Source organism: Sitophilus oryzae, unplaced genomic scaffold, assembly GCF_002938485.1.
Source record: "Sitophilus oryzae breed Bouriz unplaced genomic scaffold, Soryzae_2.0 scaffold_306_pilon_pilon, whole genome shotgun sequence".
Classification (NCBI taxonomy): domain Eukaryota; kingdom Metazoa; phylum Arthropoda; class Insecta; order Coleoptera; family Curculionidae; genus Sitophilus; species Sitophilus oryzae.
In genome coordinates this window covers 155,222-174,186 of record NW_022146870.1, presented here as the reverse complement: position 1 = coordinate 174,186, position 18,965 = coordinate 155,222, and the positions used below count along the sequence as shown (strand labels likewise).

The 18,965-nt window shown below is 34.5% G+C and overlaps 1 protein-coding gene across 9 annotated transcripts in view; it reads right to left on the bottom strand.

The window, feature by feature from the left end:
- Positions 1-4,717: 4,717 nt before the first annotated feature.
- LOC115884623 (23 kDa integral membrane protein-like) overlaps positions 4,718-18,965 on the bottom strand; it is a 77,107-nt gene continuing 62,859 nt past the window's right edge. For 4 of the 9 annotated variants that reach the window (XM_030903262.1, XM_030903267.1, XM_030903261.1 and 1 more), the window contains exon 6: positions 17,637-18,650. In XM_030903262.1, coding sequence (XP_030759122.1) covers positions 18,528-18,650 — 123 coding nt within the window. In that variant the 3' untranslated portion in view covers positions 17,637-18,527. Of the gene's footprint in view, positions 5,320-17,636; positions 18,651-18,744; positions 18,835-18,965 lie in introns of those variants that run through there. The other 5 variants (XM_030903268.1, XM_030903269.1, XM_030903270.1 and 2 more) reach the window with 2 other exon arrangements.

Genomic DNA, 18,965 nt, shown 5'->3' with positions numbered 1-18,965 from the left:
TTACACCGTGATTTACCCACCGCCCATCACTGGCTGCACCGTTTAACAATTGTATAATCAATAAAAAAATAATCGAACAAGTAGACTAATGATACATGAAATAAGAATTTGACATAGAGAGAAAAAAGTTTTACACGGTGAGACAAATTTAATATTGATTATTGGCAATGATGGGCTTTACTTCTAATATGCGGAGCTCTGTGGAAGTGAACGGACTAAACCTTGCGGTGAATCTGGAGGGAAACCCTTTAGCAACACTGGGAATATTAATCTTCAAGGGAAGAACAGAAGAGGCAGCGGACACTTGCGCGAGTCCAGCCTCCATAAGCGGCACACAAGCTACCATCTCCTCTAGTAAGGGTCGGGAGTCTACCTCTAGACCCAACAGGTTATCGTTTCTTCTATCCGGCTTGGGTCAACTCGGCGCGCGGAGGGCTAGATGACCCTCTGGGAGTAGATGTCAGCGGAGTAGGAGTACGGAGATACCTCAGACTGCTTCACGAAGGATTTGCTCCAGAGGCACCAAAAGCGAAGATAGGTACTCTTCGAAAAAGGGGAGAGTAAAGGAACCAAGAAAGAGCTTAACGCATCTCCACCAAAGGACAAGAAATTGAGCGAGAACCTCTCATATCTGCTCCGACAAGGAGAGAAAAAAAAACAGGGTGGAAAGCCGTCCAACACTGAGTGGCAAGTAGGGACGTATTACCAGCTTTGCCAGAACTCCAATATAAGTACATCGAGTTGGCGAGTCATCAGCTCGAGGGAGGAGTGCCATGGTCAGGTCCTCAAAATAGCAATTGACTTCAAATCCAAGGAGGAAATAGAGAAAGAGTGATATATCCTTTATTAGAGATTCGGGACAAAACTGGTCTAAGGAGAGACCAAGTTAAAGAGGTGGTGAAAATGGAAACAGATCCTCCAGCCTCTATTTCATGGATAGCTCAGCCGGAGACCAGGTCATCGACTGTGAAGGGCACGGAAGGCCGCACCCCAACCGTGAAAGGTATATCCAAGAAAAGGAAGAATATCTATTAGCCGTCCATACACGCAAGCGATTTTCAAAAAATTTGTTCCGCCGGCGCCGCGGTCTTTAGCTCTCATTAATATCTGTGCATTAGTGGACTATATACCGCGGAGAAATCTCGGATATGTGGCAGTCCAAGGGCATATCTATACTCCGAACGATCCGGTCGGCGGATACGGAATGTCATATCTGGGGCGCTATTCTGTATAGGGCATCGACATTTGTCGGTATTAGTAAGTACCAACAGCTATTGGTACGTTCGGCCAAAGAACGGCGTGTGAATACGGTGTTAATTGTTGTTGACATAGTTTTAGCTGTCATTAATAGGGCATGTAGCCAATTTGTACCGACGACTATCGGTATCTCTACCGTAGGATTAACAAGGGCACGGTAGAGATACCGATCCCAGTCGGTACAAATTTGCAACACATACACACTACTGCCATTACTCGCTGACCAGTATTTGACACGCATCAGAAGATGGTCACGCAAGGCGTTTTCTTTAATGAGCTTTTCTGTGACTGAAAAGCCCGATACGTGATGTTATCTGTCTATGCGGTTTTCTTGCATTCTGCATACGTGACCAGCCCATCTTAACCTTCCAGAGATAACGTGCGAAGCATGACTCCGCGCGTTCAGAATTTTCCCGATATTTGACGAATTCTACCGACTTTGACGTACTGCGCCTGAGTAGCTGTAGCATTTGACGTTAGTAAAACAGTGTCAAATAGTGAAGTTAGTAGACTGCTTATTTCTCGAATATTGGTCATTTGCGGAGTGACACTCCGCAGGTTATCCTTATTGCAACATTTTTGAGGTGATTTTCTTTTTTTATTTGTGTTTGCTTGATTACTGAGCACAATTATGTATTTCTAGAGTGCGCTATGGACTATGCAAAAAAAAACAGGAATATCTTCAACGACTCTTTGACGAGGTAGATACCGATGTCGAGCCCGATGACGACGATGCAAGTTTGACCAGTGACAATGAAGAAATCCAAAATTACGACACCGATGATGACCTAACAATTGAGACTATTGATGATTTGAATATTTTGCTGATAAACGAACAAATGGGAGAACAGCTTGCTGCGCTTTATACGGGGAAAGATGGAAAGACAAACTGAAAACATACAAGTAAGAACTCGTGCAGAAAACATTATCAAATGCCTTCCTGGTGTAAAGGCAAATGCAAGAGGAAAAAAAAGTGCGATGGAGATTTGGATCCATTTTTTCCCCGATGATATTTTAGAGGTTATTGTTGAAAACACAAATATTTTTATTGGCATGAGCCACTTTGATCCCTCTAATCGATCAGTAAGGCGAACCGATATTATTGAATTGATTTATATTAAAAATATGATTTATTAACATGAAGCAACAATATAATTACTAAAAAAGCGTAGTAATATTTTATTTACCCAGTATTTTTGTCAAATCTCGAGAGAAAACAAGTGCGGAGTCTTACTCCGCACGTTATCTTTTATGTCACGTTTCGGCACGTTATCTCTCAAAGGTTAAGCGGGACTTTGTAATCATGACTTGAATACTCTCGCAGTTAGCTTTTTCAAGGGCCGATACGTTTGAGACATGATGGAACCATTTGATTCTTAAGAGTTGTCTAAGATATCTCTGTTGCAACTTGTTTAATGCGTTCATGTGTCGGCGGTACAGCATCCAGGTTTCGCTTCCATATAACATGGTGGGAATTATTATTGCTCGGTACACTGCAAGTTTCGTTTTTGTGCTCAAGTCATGATTGTAGAAAACCCTGTCTTTTAATTTCCAGAATGCTCTTGAGGCGCTGCTAATCCTGTGCTGAATTTCAGAGTCGATATTGGCGTTTTCCGAAATCAAACTGCCGAGGTAATTGAATTCCGCTACATATTCCAATAGTTCTTCTCCGATTTTTATAGTATTGTTGTGATCTTCTGGGGGAGTGCACATGATTTTAGTTTTATCGATGTTCAGCTTAAGTCCCAAAGCCTCGTATACCCATGTATATGTGTTCAACATTCCTTGCAATTGCTGTAAAGTATTTGCAACTACAGCTAGAGCACAGTCATCAGCGTATTGAAGATCTGTGATGAATTTTGTACGTGTTTTTGCCCTGAGTCTTTTTATGTTGACAAGACCGCCGTCGTATCTGTATCTAAAGCCCAAACCTCTCTCCTGCAGTTTGCTGTCCACTATAATGGAGGGCGCTGCCATGAATATATTGAATAGGAGAGGCGCTTAGACACATCCCTGCCTAACGCCTGTGTTTGTTAGGAAGGGATCGCTCAGTGATCCATGATATGACACTCTTGATTTGTTGTTGTTATGGAGGCTTTTACACACTGTAAGAAATTTGTTGGGTACTCCGAACTTTTTCATAATTGCCCAAAGTGCATCTCTGTTCACAGAGTCGAAAGCTTTTGTTAGATCGATAAAGTTTAGACTGCTGCTCTTTTACTTTTTCCTTTTTCCACAAATTTGCAAGATCTGCCATAAGGCCGATCAATAAACTATGATAACAACAATTAACTAAATTTTTACTATACATGACATATAAAAATACGTACGGAGAGCTGTCGTAACTTATCGATACCGACGATTGTACAGAATAGCGTCCTTGGACTGCAGGACTGATCGCTTAAAAATCCCTTGCGTGTATGGGGGACTAATGTCAGAGGAGGATGGGAAATACCCTGTCTCCCCAGAACAGGAAAATCCCCATGTATGATGAGTTATAACTCAATCGATCTTTAAGGTCGCGGTGATTAACCTCCCTCCCACTCATTCTACATTTTACAATATTTTTCAATATTAGAGGTCGAGATTAGCATAGTAGTATTAAGTATTATTAATCTAAAGTGTAAAAATGATTAATATAATTGATTACTTAATATGATGACTAAATTAACTAATGAACTTGATTAATATTGAATAATTAATATTGAAGGCAAAAGAATGGAATTCTTATATTCATTAGAGAATTGTTTAAAGGCATAGCTTTTATAAATACCTCATGATGACATCAGTGCCAATAAACTTTAACATTCGAATATCTTCAGACGGTACTTTAACCAATTTTTTTAAGTTCTAGCGAACAAAACAAGACATTCGTTGTTTGTTCATAAACAGCTAAGAACTATTTAATATTCAATCTTACCGGTTTTTCCTAATCGTTTATATTAAAATTAGCCTTAAATATATTTGGTTTGAACTGCTTTAAGGAGGCTAACGAACTACAAATATATATTTGTCTAACGATTTTTAGAAAAAAAAAACCTTTTTGATATTCAATTTTTATTTAAAAAAAAGTACGGCCAAATATAATATTTACAATATTATCTTAAACTACGGAATAATTAACTGTATTGCCAACGGACGTATTTTCTGATATAACAATTAATATACTAAAATCTTAATCAATTAAATTACATAAAACATACATAAATATATATTTTATTTAGCACTTGTAATGATCACATCTAAATAATTTGTACAAAAACAAGTTAGAACTATATTAGTATTATTTGTTTAAAACAATATAAAGATATTCGTTCTTAACGACTACGTGGTAACTTAAAAGGTAAGATGATTTCTTATTCTAAAACCTAACGTAATACAAATGGAATATGGCTAATGTTTGTTTTAACAGTTTCTAATCCAAAAAATAATTAGAAATATTGCTTATAATATTGCTTCCTTGTGATGACAATAAAGAGTATTTAAAAAAAAATGACAAAAAAAAGTTGACGTTCAAAGCATTGTTTATCTACAATAAGCAATAACTTGAAAAATAAATATTTTTATAGAGACATTATGCTGGTCAACTAGTCAATAGTTATTTTTTTTGTTTCAACGATTAACAATAATATGTTTAATTAAAAAAAAATTGATAAACTATGCTTTAGATTTTAAATAATAAAGAATACTGTTCATTTCGAGATGGCTAGTGTGATGTAGATGAAAACCTTTATTCGATGAACACATTATTCGATTTAACAAAAAGGAAAAATATATTTTCCTCCAAATAATCGTCCATTTTCGATAAAATTCGAACGTTATAATACTTCCTGCTCATATATATCCTTTCCACCTTTAATTTGGATAAAACTTTATAAAATCGTTCACTCACAGAACATCTAACATTTTTTTGGTATAAATTAACTTAAAAAACTCGTCTAACAATTTTGATTATGATTCAGAGTGTCCTTGCAAATCTCTGCCATTGTGAATCTTGATGACTTCGTCCTCTTCACTTTGAATGGCGTTAGCCAGCCAGCACGTTAAGAATATGCCTAAAATCTGTAAAAAATTGTGTGGTTTTTAGTCTTTTAATCTATGAGTTAGGTAGGTGGTGGTTTATGCAAGGTATTTGATTGAATTTGAGTTTTGTTTGTTTTTTTTTGGTGGGGGAGATTCTAAATTGCTTGTTATTCCTCCTCCCTACACAGGCTGGCCAACCAACAAGTTAAGAAGATGCCCAGAACCTGAAAAGAACCAAATTTTTGATAAATAGCAGCTCTCGGATTTCGTTCAGCCCCTGAAAACCACCACCTGTAAAGAAATGTCGTTAGGAGAAGGAAATAAATAGCATTAGAAAGCTGATTAGAAGCATATTTACATATTTACAAAAATCGACAGTCCCAAGGGAAAAAACACAGTAACTTAATTTTAGCAAAAATTGAGAAAAATACATTTTTAATAGTTTTTAGTTGCCTTACTTTATTTCTAGATATTGGGTTACGAAACTTGGTGAAAATATGCGTTACAAGTCTGGATAGTGTTGAATAAATCACATCACAAGGCATAACGGTCAGGGTATTTTTTTTCATAAAATCCAAAAACACGCTAATTTTGTTAGTGAGGGGGCAACTTTTGCCCCAAAAATGATTGCAAAATCTTCAACCCTCTAAGCGAGGGTGTTATCCCCCAACTTTTTTCAAATGGGAAGGGGGGTCAAGTGGCGCCGCAATGAAAAGAGCTTTCTATTCTCTATATTTCCCCGCTTCGTTTTTGAAAATCGGTCGAGTCATTGAGAAAATATGAAGAATTGAAATTTGAAAAGTTTATTTAAACATTTATCAGAGTAAATGATAAGGATAAATTCCTTCAACCAATTTGCAGTTTTTTCTTATTATTTCTAGATGTTTTCTTTCTGTGATTTTTTCACTTGCCACAAGGTTGAACGATCAGGTGCGGTAGTTGCTAGATAGTTGTTCTGTGACTTGTGCGTTGAAGTTGTTGTCAATATCGTTAAACTGACCTACAATAGAATTTCCCAAAAATACCAGCCCACACATTCAATTTCTGAGGGTTTTGTGTGTGTACCTCGTGAAAAACCCTGGTGTTGTCCTCAGCCCAGTACCGAGAGTTGTGACGATTAACTACACCGTTCAAAAAGAAAGTACACTCATCCGAAAAACACACATTACATAGGAAATTAGTATCATTCGCCACTCGTTCACTCATAGTTTCACAAAATTGCAAGCGACGATCAAAAACGTCTTCGTTGAGTTCTTTTTTGTACCAACTGAATTTTGTACTGTTGGAACTTGTGTTTTTTTTAATATCCTTTGGACACTTGTACGATTCACACCGGTCTCATTGGCTAATTTTCTTGTACTCAGCGTACTATCCATGGCAACTTGGCCCAATACGAATACCTCCATAGCTTCATTTACTACGGAATTTTCCCTCTGCCTCTTTTTATTCATAACGGAACCAGTTTCGCGAAATTTTGCTACTAACTCGCGAACAATTTTGACATAAAGGTGTTTGTCAGGATGGCGTTCATTGAATATCTGCGCAACCCGATTGCCACATTCATTATTTTTGAAATAAAGTTCGATTATTTCCACTTCTTCGGCAAGTGAGTATATCATAAAACAAGTTTAACGATATTGAGAAGAACTTCAACACACAAGTCACAGAACAGCTATCTAGCAACTATCACACATGATCGTTCAACCTTGTGACAAGTGAAAAAATGTGTAAACATCTAGAAATAATAAGAAAAAACAGCAAATTGGTCGAAGGAATGTATCCTTATCATTTACTCTGATAAATGTTTACATAAACTTTTCAAATTTCAATCCTTCATATTTTCTGAATGACTCAACCGATTTTCAAAAACGAAGCGGGGAAATATAGAGAATAGAAAGCTCTTTTCATTGCGGCGCCACTTGACCCCCCTTCCCATTTGAAAAAAGTTGGGATTTGACACCCCCGCTTAGAGGGTTGAAGATTTTGCAATCATTTTTGGGGCAAAAGATGTCCCACTCACAAACAAAATTGACGTGTTTTTGAATTTTCTGAAAAAAAAATTACCCTGACCGTTATGGCTTGCGGAACGTTTTCGATGGGTCACCCTGTATGTACATTTATTAATAAGTGGTATATGTCTTATGGTACAGACAAGGGTTTGTAATAGTATATTTTGATATAAAATGTGATAAGAAATGTTAAAAAGATACAGTAGGTAACTGATTTTACAAAAAAAGCTTTCGAAAAAATACTGCTCTTAATCACTGATTTAAGACATATATTTTCTAATCACCGAAAGGATAGTAACAGTAGTTCTCTTACTGTGTTTATTTAATAGTAATTATTATTATGAAAACTTCCCTGAATATGAAAGAAATATTCATATTTGACGATTTTTTTTCATAAAAGTTCGGTAAAAGTGTAAAAAGTCTCGATATAAAATGAACGTAAACTTTAGCACCCATCAATGATAAAATCGTAAAAAAAACCGTTATATACAGGGTGGTTCGAATTGTATTCGGGGAACTACGGCAGTAAATTCTGCAGATAAAAATAAGTAAAAAGTTCGTATGAAATTATGTCCTAAAATGCTTTGTTTTGGAGATACAGGGTGCAGAAGTTTCATTTTTATTTCGATTTTTCCAAATAATTTCTGAACTTATATCGATATTTGGATGAAAATTGGTGTGTGGGTATTTTTATATGAGAAATTTGATCCTGGTGTCAATATAACTCCTACTTCTAAAGGGCGCCACCGACATATTTTTAACTGGTTTGAACGGTAATAACATTTCGTCCGTACCTGTATAAAACTACTGAGTAAAAAAATATACATTTTCGACGTTTATTACGTAAAAAATATCTCGTGGTAAAAATCACTACGAGTAATGGTTCTCGAGATATTTGGAATCGAATTTATGTTCCTGTTATGTACCTGTCATCATTGATATAAATTAAACATGTTGGGCAGTGTGAATAAACATTTAGTAGAAGCTAAAACTTACATTTTCCTAGCAAATGCTTAATTTGCAGTGAATAAAAATAAGTATTAGCTTTTTCTAAATATGCAATTAGCAAAAGCTAAAAGTTTTTAACATTATCTAAAAATGGTGCGAATAAAAGTAAGCAATTACTAAGAATATTAACGAAAAGCTTACATTTTTGCAAGCTTGTTAAACCCTGGCTTAGAAATTTAATATTGTTAAACAGTTTGGCAGAAATGGCTACTTTTATGAATATAAGATCTCTAAATTTTAGATATACTATCCCGAAAGAAAAGAAAGTCGTGCCAAAGAATACCACGGTCTGTATAGATTTAGTGAAGAAAATGTTGAGTGGATAGCTAACCATTTTTTGGAGCCAAAAGTGGAAACTAGAGGTGGTACATTGAGTCCAAAAAAACAAATGCAAATATTTTTGCGATTTTTAAGTGATCCTGGATTTCAAATAAGGGTCGGAAAAGAAGAAGGAGTTTAGAACAACAATATGTAAAACGAGTTTACCAAAAATAGTTGAAACGTTTTTCACGTTTTACCAAAAATAGTTGAAAAGGAGGAATTTGGATTAAATTTCCTACAGAAAACTCGACTGACCAGGCAATTAACGAATGGGCAGAGTTGTATAGATTTCCCTGTGCTTTTGGAGCAATTGATTGCACTCCAATAATAAAACCATCGCTACATGGTGACGAGTATATAATAGGAAAGGCTGGTGTAGTATAAATGTGCAAGCAACTTGTAACGGAAAAGAAATTTTTACATTCGTAGATGCTCAATGGCCTGGCTCGGTGCACGACAGTCGTATTTTAAGAAAAGCAAATAGTTTTGGTATGATGAGAAGACGTCAACAAAACTATGGACTTATTTTAGGCGATGAAGGGTACGGCATGACACCATGGCTATTAATACAGTGGCTAAATAGCACTCGTTAATGATACTGGTTTAAAAAGTTTTCATGTGCTCGATATTGCCTTTTTGTAGTTTTTTGCACGTTGCGAACCATTCAAGTCATAAAAATATAAATATGGGCCTTATCAGTATAAAAACATGTTTTTTTAAATAATGATTTACCAAATAAGATTTTTAAGTAAATACTTAAAATATCTAGCTTTTGCTAGTAAGCAAAAGCAAAAGATTATTCACTTAAATTTCAGCAAATGCTATTAGCAAAAGCTCAATCTATCTAGTACAAGCTAAAGCTTTTACTTAATACTAAAAGCAAAAGCTTAGTTTTTATTCACTCTGCCCGTTGACTAAATAGTTAATTAGACTGAAATCATAAATTTGGAATATTTTTGTGCCAAAAATTCAACAGAAACTGTTTTATCAGCATTTTTTCTAAGAAAAATTTATAATTAATTTAAAAAAATAAAAGTTCCCAAATTTATAATTTCAGTCTAATCAACATATTGATTTTTTATCAATATTAATATATAAATGTATTGACTATTTTCTTTCTAAATATCTTAAGAACGGTTGCTCGTACCGATTTTTATCAAGAGATATTTTTTACGTAGAAAATCACGGTAATGTATATTCTTTCATTAAGTAGTTTTATACAGGTACGGACAAAAAGTTATTACTCTTCAAAACAGTTATAATACATGTAGGTGGTGCCCCCTACAACTAGCAGTCATATTGACATCAAAATTAAATTTATCATGTCAAAAAACTCCCAAACACCCATTTTCATCCAAATATTGACGTTACTTCTACACCCTGTATCTCCGGAACTAAGTATTTTAGGACATACATTTATGCAAATTTTTTTATTTATTTTTATCATGCAGAATATGCTGCCGAAGTTTCCGGAATACAGTTCGGACTACCCTGTATTATAAAATAATATCTACAAAGATAGAGTAAACTTATCTATTTAATAACTTTTGCTGTAGGCATACAATATGGTCATAAGATATTAAACAAGTTAGTACTTTCATCACTCTGTATGTTAAATGGTAATTCAAATAAACAACAAATGAACTTTTGTTTCGCAATGTGAATAGCCTACCAAGCCCACAAAAAATGTAGGCACGGAAGGGAAAGTGGTCTACTAGATACGAGTATCAACGACTACTCTCTAAATAAAGCTTTAAAATTTGATAGATAAACACACGTGGCCATGAGAATTGTTTACCATCATCACGAAGCGAAAATTCTAAACAGGAGTATAATAATTATTAGTATTCCGTCTTTAAAAATGACTATTTGTTTATTTCGTGACGCGCTTTTAGAGCGTTAACAAATCACGATGTGCTAAAATGATTCATTCATTTTTAATATTTATAATTAACGAAATAATGTTATATCTCATAATATCTCACTTCGCGGCTGTCCCACGTAATATCACAGTAACTGATATTTTTTCCAAAACTAAGAAATTTATTACGTAACTACAACACAGTACCTACATGAGAAAAATCAATGAAAAAGATCACATTAAGTGCAACAGTTACTACCCATAGAGAAACACAGTAATCGTAATGCTATTACCACCGATTAACACATATTTATCAGTAAGATGGAGAAACTAAATAAAACAGGGATATATTCGGTCCCTTAAGGGTCCCTTTAAATATCCTGTTTAAAGGGACCGATAACAAAGCGCATGCGTATGATGAATCGCTACCACTGACCGCTACAAAAAAGCTGTGCCACAGATTAGGTATTTCAATTGAAAATACATTTTTTACAAATTAAGGTCTACTAGCTATCTCTATGCTAGATAGACATGCAAAATTTGAACAGTTTTGGACAAGCCGATTTTAAATAATTTATGAAAAAAAAATCAGGCTATTCAGCATACGCAGACTCGAAATCGAACCATTTTATGAATTAACTACAAGCAAAATCTTTTAGGAAGAACGCATTTTTGTCAGAAAGTTAAAAATATAAAAACTTTTTCATTTGTAAAGAGGACCTTTGTACGACCCCGGGACCTACTATTATGCAGTATGATCAAATGTAAAATATAATTGACATCTAAACTCTGTTTTAAAATAAATTTTCAAGAACTGATCATGTATGCATATATATTAACATAATAATCGTTTGACAAGTTTTATTTTTTTATGCAACAGTAAATATTCAACTGAAATAATGTCCACGGCAAGTAATATTCCATCGTTAATTTCCTATTATGTACTTTGGTTCAAAATATATATAATGAGTTCTTTGTCTCTCTACAATAAAATACACTTAATCGATATTAAAAAGCATATATAACTAAAGTAATAGGTTTACGTGAGCATTTAAATAGTTGTTGCTAATAGATTGGTTGCTTAGTAGTTGTAGTTGCTTAAAAATGGTCAAACAATTACATATTTTATCAATGAATTTCGTTTTTAGAATTTCTTCAATTAGCCTATTTTTCTATAGTTTTTAATTTTCTTTTAAGGGTATAATTAAACATTATTTATATAAAATATGGTACTTTTTATTTCTGTTATTAATTTAAATTACTATAAAACTGGTTTTATTTAATTTTCTACTATCTGATCTTAATATAAAAGCAAATTGACTAGTTTTGATTATCGATATAGCTGATGTTTTTCCGTAGGTCTTATATAGAAAATCGAAATCATTTTCTGATACAAAAAATGGAATATTTACAAGTATTCTTCAATTTTTTTAGCACAAAGTTACAAGCGAGGAAGAACATGTGTTGTCAGGGGAGGATGGGAAATACCCTGTCCCCCATACAACAGAAAAATCCCCATGTATGATGAGTTCTAACTCAAGAATGGGAAACCATAGACTTCTTGTAAAGTCGCGGTGTATGTAAAATTTATGTTACAGAAGTTCTACAAGCGCTAGATAAACAATAACTTATTGGCATATAAAAACAAGTTTTTTTGCTATCCAAAACACCGGCCGGCGTCAAGTCAACACTTTAAACATAAACATATTGATAACAACTAGACCTACGTCGAAGCAAGTCGAAGTAAGGAATATTTCAGTATCGAGTTTCGAGTCCTCGGTTCGTGCATTTCCAGGGATTACGATTACTGCCGGCGCAAAAGTATTAAATTAGCTTAGTAACGAGTCCTAAATTCAAATAGTAAGCGTTACTTCGAGTCCTCGTAAAGTAACTGTTACTTTGTAACGATTACTTAGAATTTTTACATCACTAACAGTTACAGGTGTTCTTTAACCATTACTTGTCTTCGGGCGTTTGCAACCTCCATCCCAGGGTCAGGATCCTCTTTTGAGCCAGGCTTTGCATCTGTCTGCTGAGGATTTCTTAAATTTTCAAAGTTAAAAAAAAAAAAAAAAAAAACATCAAAATTAGTGGTTTTTCCAATTAGCGTAGAAGTTTGTTTCTCTAACTTCAATGCGACCAGAACGTAAAATTAGTGGTAATTTTTCAATTAGTAGAAAAGTTTTTTTTTTTTTTTTTTTTTTTTAACTTTTTCTGCTAATTATAATTCAAATTTGTGAGTAATATCATTTGACTTTTTATTATCATCGGTCATGAGACATTGGTGGTTGCAACAAAAAGTTGATTTTTATAAGCTAATTATTAGGCTTTCTCTGGATACAACTGACTATCGCAAATTGCTGCTAAGATATTCTATTAATTTTAACTTTATTTTTTAAACACTGTGAATGTTCGTAAATTTTTAAATATTAAGCGTAAATAAAAACCACTAATTTTTTCCACTAATTTTGTTCTGAATGAGGCTTTTTATTCCAAGTGATTTTAAAATAATAACAATTTTTTTTTTAATTAAATTTCTACACATTTTAAGCTCTGGAAAATATTAAATCGCAATATTATGCTCTCTAAGTGAAAGTATTCTATGATAGGGCCTTCTTTAAATCTAATTATTTTAATAAATAATTTTTTCAAATAAGCTAAGTTGTTTCGTACATGGTTGTAGGGTAAATCAAAACTAGATGCAATATTTTTTTCGCTATGTCAAATGCATTTCAATAAATTTTATATCATAAATCAAAATAGTTTTATTTTAAATTCAGGTTTTTGCATTATTCGCTTTGTTAGAATAAGGCCAGTATTACACTCTCAAATATCTTTGTCAAGATTTTATTTTATCAAATAACTTGACAGTGTAATATGTGTGATTTATAAAATATTGTATTTAACACTGTCAGCTCTTTATCAAATATCTTTTATAAAAAGATTTTTGATAAAGAAATTTGATAGTGTAATACGGCATATGATTTCGAAGTAGGCGTTTGACATTAAAATTATTTGGTGTATTACAATGCACCTCAAAGCTTTATATACTTACGAAAGATGACTTTAATTTTAACATTTTATACATATATTGGTTGATTTTCGAATTTATGAAGAAAATTAAGCTATATTTCATTAAAGAACTGTATGTCGAAATTGTAAGGTTTTTGACATGTAGCATTTTTGAAAAATTGGTTCATATTTTACCTCTTATTATAAACTGCCCGTCAAATTAAACACCACAGCGATTTTATCAAGTTAGAGTAAATAAAGTTAGAGTAAAATTGATTATCGTTTATTCCAGATGAGTTATCGTAAAAATTTCAAATACGTCCCGAGATATTAGTCTTAGCTATACCCAGAAGTTATAATTCCAGTTAATTTTTTGGCAAAATGGCAGCAACACAAAAATTACATTTCTTTTTTTCACACCGTGTATATCATAGAAAACTAAATCTCATACAAAATTTAGATAAATCAGATCAATCTACGAAAACGATCTTTAAGTATGCTAGAAAAATCAACAAAATTGGTCGATATTTTTCAAAGTTACAACTCGTTGAAAATGAGTACAAAATCGTTGAAAATCGCTGTGGTATTTAATTTGACGGGCAGTTTATTTAAGAATACATTTTTTGTGTAGTGTGCTACACTCAGAGACGGGCAAATACCCGGTAAATACCTGATGCTTTTTATCCGATATATACTCAGTGCGTAAGTACAAGAATGCAAATTAGCAAATTCAATTAAATATACCCACTACTTTATATTATACCCATTACAGTATATTACCGTGATTTACCCCACCGCCCATCACTGGCTGCACCGTTTAACAATTGTATAATCAATAAAAAAATGAACAAGTAGACTAATGATACATGAAATAAGAATTTGACATAGAGAGAAAAAAGTTTTACACGGTGAGACAAATTTAATATTGATTATTGGCAATGATGGGCTTTACTTCTAATATGCGGAGCTCTGTGGAAGTGAACGGACTAAACCTTGCGGTGAATCTGGAGGGAAACCCTTTAGCAACACTGGGAATATTAATCTTCAAGGGAAGAACAGAAGAGGCAGCGGACACTTGCGCGAGTCCAGCCTCCATAAGCGGCACCTGGCCACCATCTCCTCTAGTAAGGGTCGGGAGTCTACCTCTAGACCCAACAGGTTATCGTTTCTTCTATCCGGCTTGGGTCAACTCGGCGCGCGGAGGGCTAGATGACCCTCTGGGAGTAGATGTCAGCGGAGTAGGAGTACGGAGATACCTCAGACTGCTTCACGAAGGATTTGCTCCAGAGGCACCAAAAGCGAAGATAGGTACTCTTCGAAAAAGGGGAGAGTAAAGGAACCAAGAAAGAGCCTAACGCATCTCCACCAAAGGACAAGAAATTGAGCGAGAACCTCTCATATCTGCTCCGACAAGGAGAGAAAAAAAAAACAGGGTGGAAAGCCGTCCAACACTGAGTGGCAAGTAGGGACGTATTACCAGCTTTGCCAGAACTCCAATATAAGTACATCGAGTTGGCGAGTCATCAGCTCGAGGGAGGAGTGCCATGATCAGGTCCTCAAAATAGCAATTGACTTCAAATCCAAGGAGGAAATAGAGAAAGAGGGATATATCCTTTATTAGAGATTCGAGACAAAACTGGTCTAAGGAGAGACCAAGTTAAAGAGGTGGTGAAAATGGAAACAGATCCTCCAGCCTCTATTTCATGGATAGCTCAGCCGGAGACCAGGTCATCGACTGTGAAGGGCACGGAAGGCCGCACCCCAACCGTGAAAGGGTATATCCAAGAAAAGGAAGAATATCTATTAGCCGTCCATACACGCAAGCGATTTTCAAAAAATTTGTTCCGCCGGCGCCGCGGTCTTTAGCTCTCATTAATATCTGTGCATTAGTGGACTATATACCGCGGAGAAATCTCGGATATGTGGCAGTCCAAAGGCATATCTATACTCCGAACGATCCGGTCGGCGGATACGGAATGTCATATCTGGGGCGCTATTCTGTATAGGGCATCGACATTTGTCGGTATTAGTAAGTACCAACAGCTATTGGTACGTTCGGCCAAAGAACGTCGTGTGAATAAGGTGTTAATTGTTGTTGACATAGTTTTAGCTGTCATTAATAGGGAATATAGCCAATTTGTACCGACGACTATCGGTATCTCTACCGCAGGATTAACAAGGGCACGGTAGAGATACCGATCCCAGTCGGTACAAATTTGCAACACATACACACTACTGCCATTACTCGCTGACGAGTATTTGACACGCATCAGAAGATGGTCACGCAAGGCGTTTTCTTTAATGAGCTTTTCTGTGACTGAAAAACCCGATACGTGATGTTATCTGTCTATGCGGTTTTCTTGCATTCTGCATACGTGACCAGCCCATCTTAAGCGGGACTTTGTAATCATGACTTCAATACTCTCGCAGTTAGCTTTTTCAAGGACCGATACGTTTGAGACATGATGGAACCATTTGATTCTTAAGAGTTGTCTAAGATATCTCTGTTGCAACTTGTTTAATGCGTTCATGTGTCGGCGGTACAGCATCCAGGTTTCGCTTCCATATAACATGGTGGGAATTATTATTGCTCGGTAAACTGCAAGTTTCGTTTTTGTGCTCAAGTCATGATTGTAGAAAACCCTGTTTTTTAATTTCCAGAATGCTCTTGAGGCGCTGCTAATCCTGTGCTGAATTTCAGAGTTGATATTGGCGTTTTCCGAAATCAAACTGCCGAGGTAATTGAATTCCGCTACATATTCCAATAGTTCTTCTCCGATTTTTATAGTATTGTTGTGATCTTCCGGGGGAGTGCACATGATTTTAGTTTTATCGATGTTCAGCTTAAGTCCTAAAGCCTCGTATACCCATGTATATGTGTTCAACATTCCTTGCAATTGCTGTAACGTATTTGCAACTACACCTAGAGCACAGTCATTAGCGTATTGAAGTTCTGTGATGAATTTTGTACGTGTTTTTGCCCTGAGTCTTTTTATGTTGACCAGACCGCCGTCGTATCTGTATCTAATGCCCAAACCTCTCTCCTGCAGTTTGATGTCCACTATAATGGAGAGCGCTGCCATGAATATATTGAATAGAAGAGGCGCTAAGATACATCCCTGCCTAACGCCTGTGTTTGTTAGGAAGGGATCGCTCAGTGATCCATGATATGACACTCTTGATTTGTTGTTGTTATGGAGGCTTTTACACACTGTAAGAAATTTGTTGGGTACTCCGAACTTTTTCATAATTGCCCAAAGTGCATCTCTGTTCACAGAGTCGAAAGCTTTTGTTAGATCGACAAAGTTTAGACTGCTGCTCTTTTACTTTTTCCTTTTTCCACAAATTTGCAATATCTGCCATAAGGCCGATCGATAAACTATGACAACAACAATTAACTAAATTTTTACTAGACATTTAAAAATACGTACGGAGAGCTGTCGTAACTTATCGATACCGACGATTGTACAGAATAGCGTCCTTGGACTGCAGGACTGATCGCTTAAAAATCCCTTGCGTGTATGGGGGACTAATGTCAAAGGAGGATGGGAAATACCCTGTCTCCCCAGAACAGGAAAATCCCCATGTATGATGAGTTATAACTCAATCGATCTTTAAGGTCGCGGTGATTAACCTCCCTCCCACTCATTCTACATTTTACAATATTTTCAATATTAGAGGTCGAGATTAGCATAGTAGTATTAAGTATTATTAATCTAAAGTGTAAAAATGATTAATATAATTGATTACTTAATATGATGACTAAATTAACTAATGAACTTGATTAATATCGAATAATTAATATTGAAGGCAAAGAATGGAATTCTTATATTCATTAGAGAATTGTTTAAAAGGCATAGCTTTTATAAATACCTCATGATGACATCAGTGCCAATAAACTTTAACATTCGAATATCTTCAGACGGTACTTTAACCAATTTTTTTAAGTTCTAGCGAACAAAACAAGACATTCGTTGTTTGTTCATAAACAGCTAAGAACTATTTAATATTCAATCTTACCGGTTTTTCCTAATCGTTTATATTAAAATTAGCCTTAAATATATTTGGTTTGAACTGCTTTAAGGAGGCTAACGAACTACAAATATATATTTGTCTAACGATTTTTAGAAAAAAAACCTTTTTGATATTCAATTTTTATTTAAAAAAAAGTACGGCCAAATATAATATTTACAATATTACCTTAAACTACGGAATAATTAACTGTATTGCCAACGGACGTATTTTCTGATATAACAATTAATATACTAAAATCTTAATCAATTAAATTACATAAAACATACATAAATATATATTTTATTTAGCACTTGTAATGATCACATCTAAATAATTTGTACAAAAACAAGTTAGAACTATATTAGTATTATTTGTTTAAAACAATATAAAGATATTCGTTCTTAACGACTACGTGGTAACTTAAAAGGTAAGATGATTTCTTATTCTAAAACCTAATGTAATACAAATGGAATATGGCTAATGTTTGTTTTAACAGTTTCTAATCCAAAAAATAATTAGAAATATTGCTTATAATATTGCTTTTTTGTGATGACAATAAAGAGTATTTAAAAAAAAATGACAAGAAAAAAGTTGACGTTCAAAGCATTGTTTATCTACAATAAGCAATAACTTGAAAAATAAATATTTTTATAGAGACATTATGCTGGTCAACTAGTCAATAGTTATTTTTTTTGTTTCAACGATTAACAATAATATGTTTAATTAAAAAAAATTGATAAACTATGCTTTCGATTTTAAATAACAAAGAATACTGTTCATTTCGAGATGGCTAGTGTGATGTAGATGAAAACCTTTATTCGATGAACACATTATTCGATTTAACAAAAAGGAAAAAAATATTTTCCTCCAAATAATCGTCCATTTTCGATAAAATTCGAACGTTATAATACTTCCTGCTCATATATATCCTTTCCACCTTTAATTTGGATAAAACTTTAAAAAATCGTTCACTCACAGAACATCTAACATTTTTTTGGTATAAATTAACTTAAAAAACTCGTCTAACAATTTTGATTATGATTCAGAGTGTCCTTGCAAATCTCTGCCATTGTGAATCTTGATGACTTCGTCCTCTTCACTTTGAATGGCGTTAGCCACCAGCACGTTAAGAATATGCCTAAAATCTGTAAAAAATTGTGTGGTTTTTAGTCTTTTAATCTATGAGTTAGGTAGGTGGTGGTTTATGCAAGGTATTTGATTGAATTTGAGTTTTGTTTGTTTTTTTTGGTGGGGGAGATTCTAAATTGCTTGTTATTCCTCCTCCCTACACAGGCTGGCCAACCAACAAGTTAAGAAGATGCCCAGAACCTGAAAAGAACCAAATTTTTGATAAATAGCAGCTCTCGGATTTCGTTCAGCCCCTGAAAACCACCACCTGTAAAGAAATGTCGTTAAGAGAAGGAAATAAATAGCATTAGAAAGCTGATTAGAAGCGTATT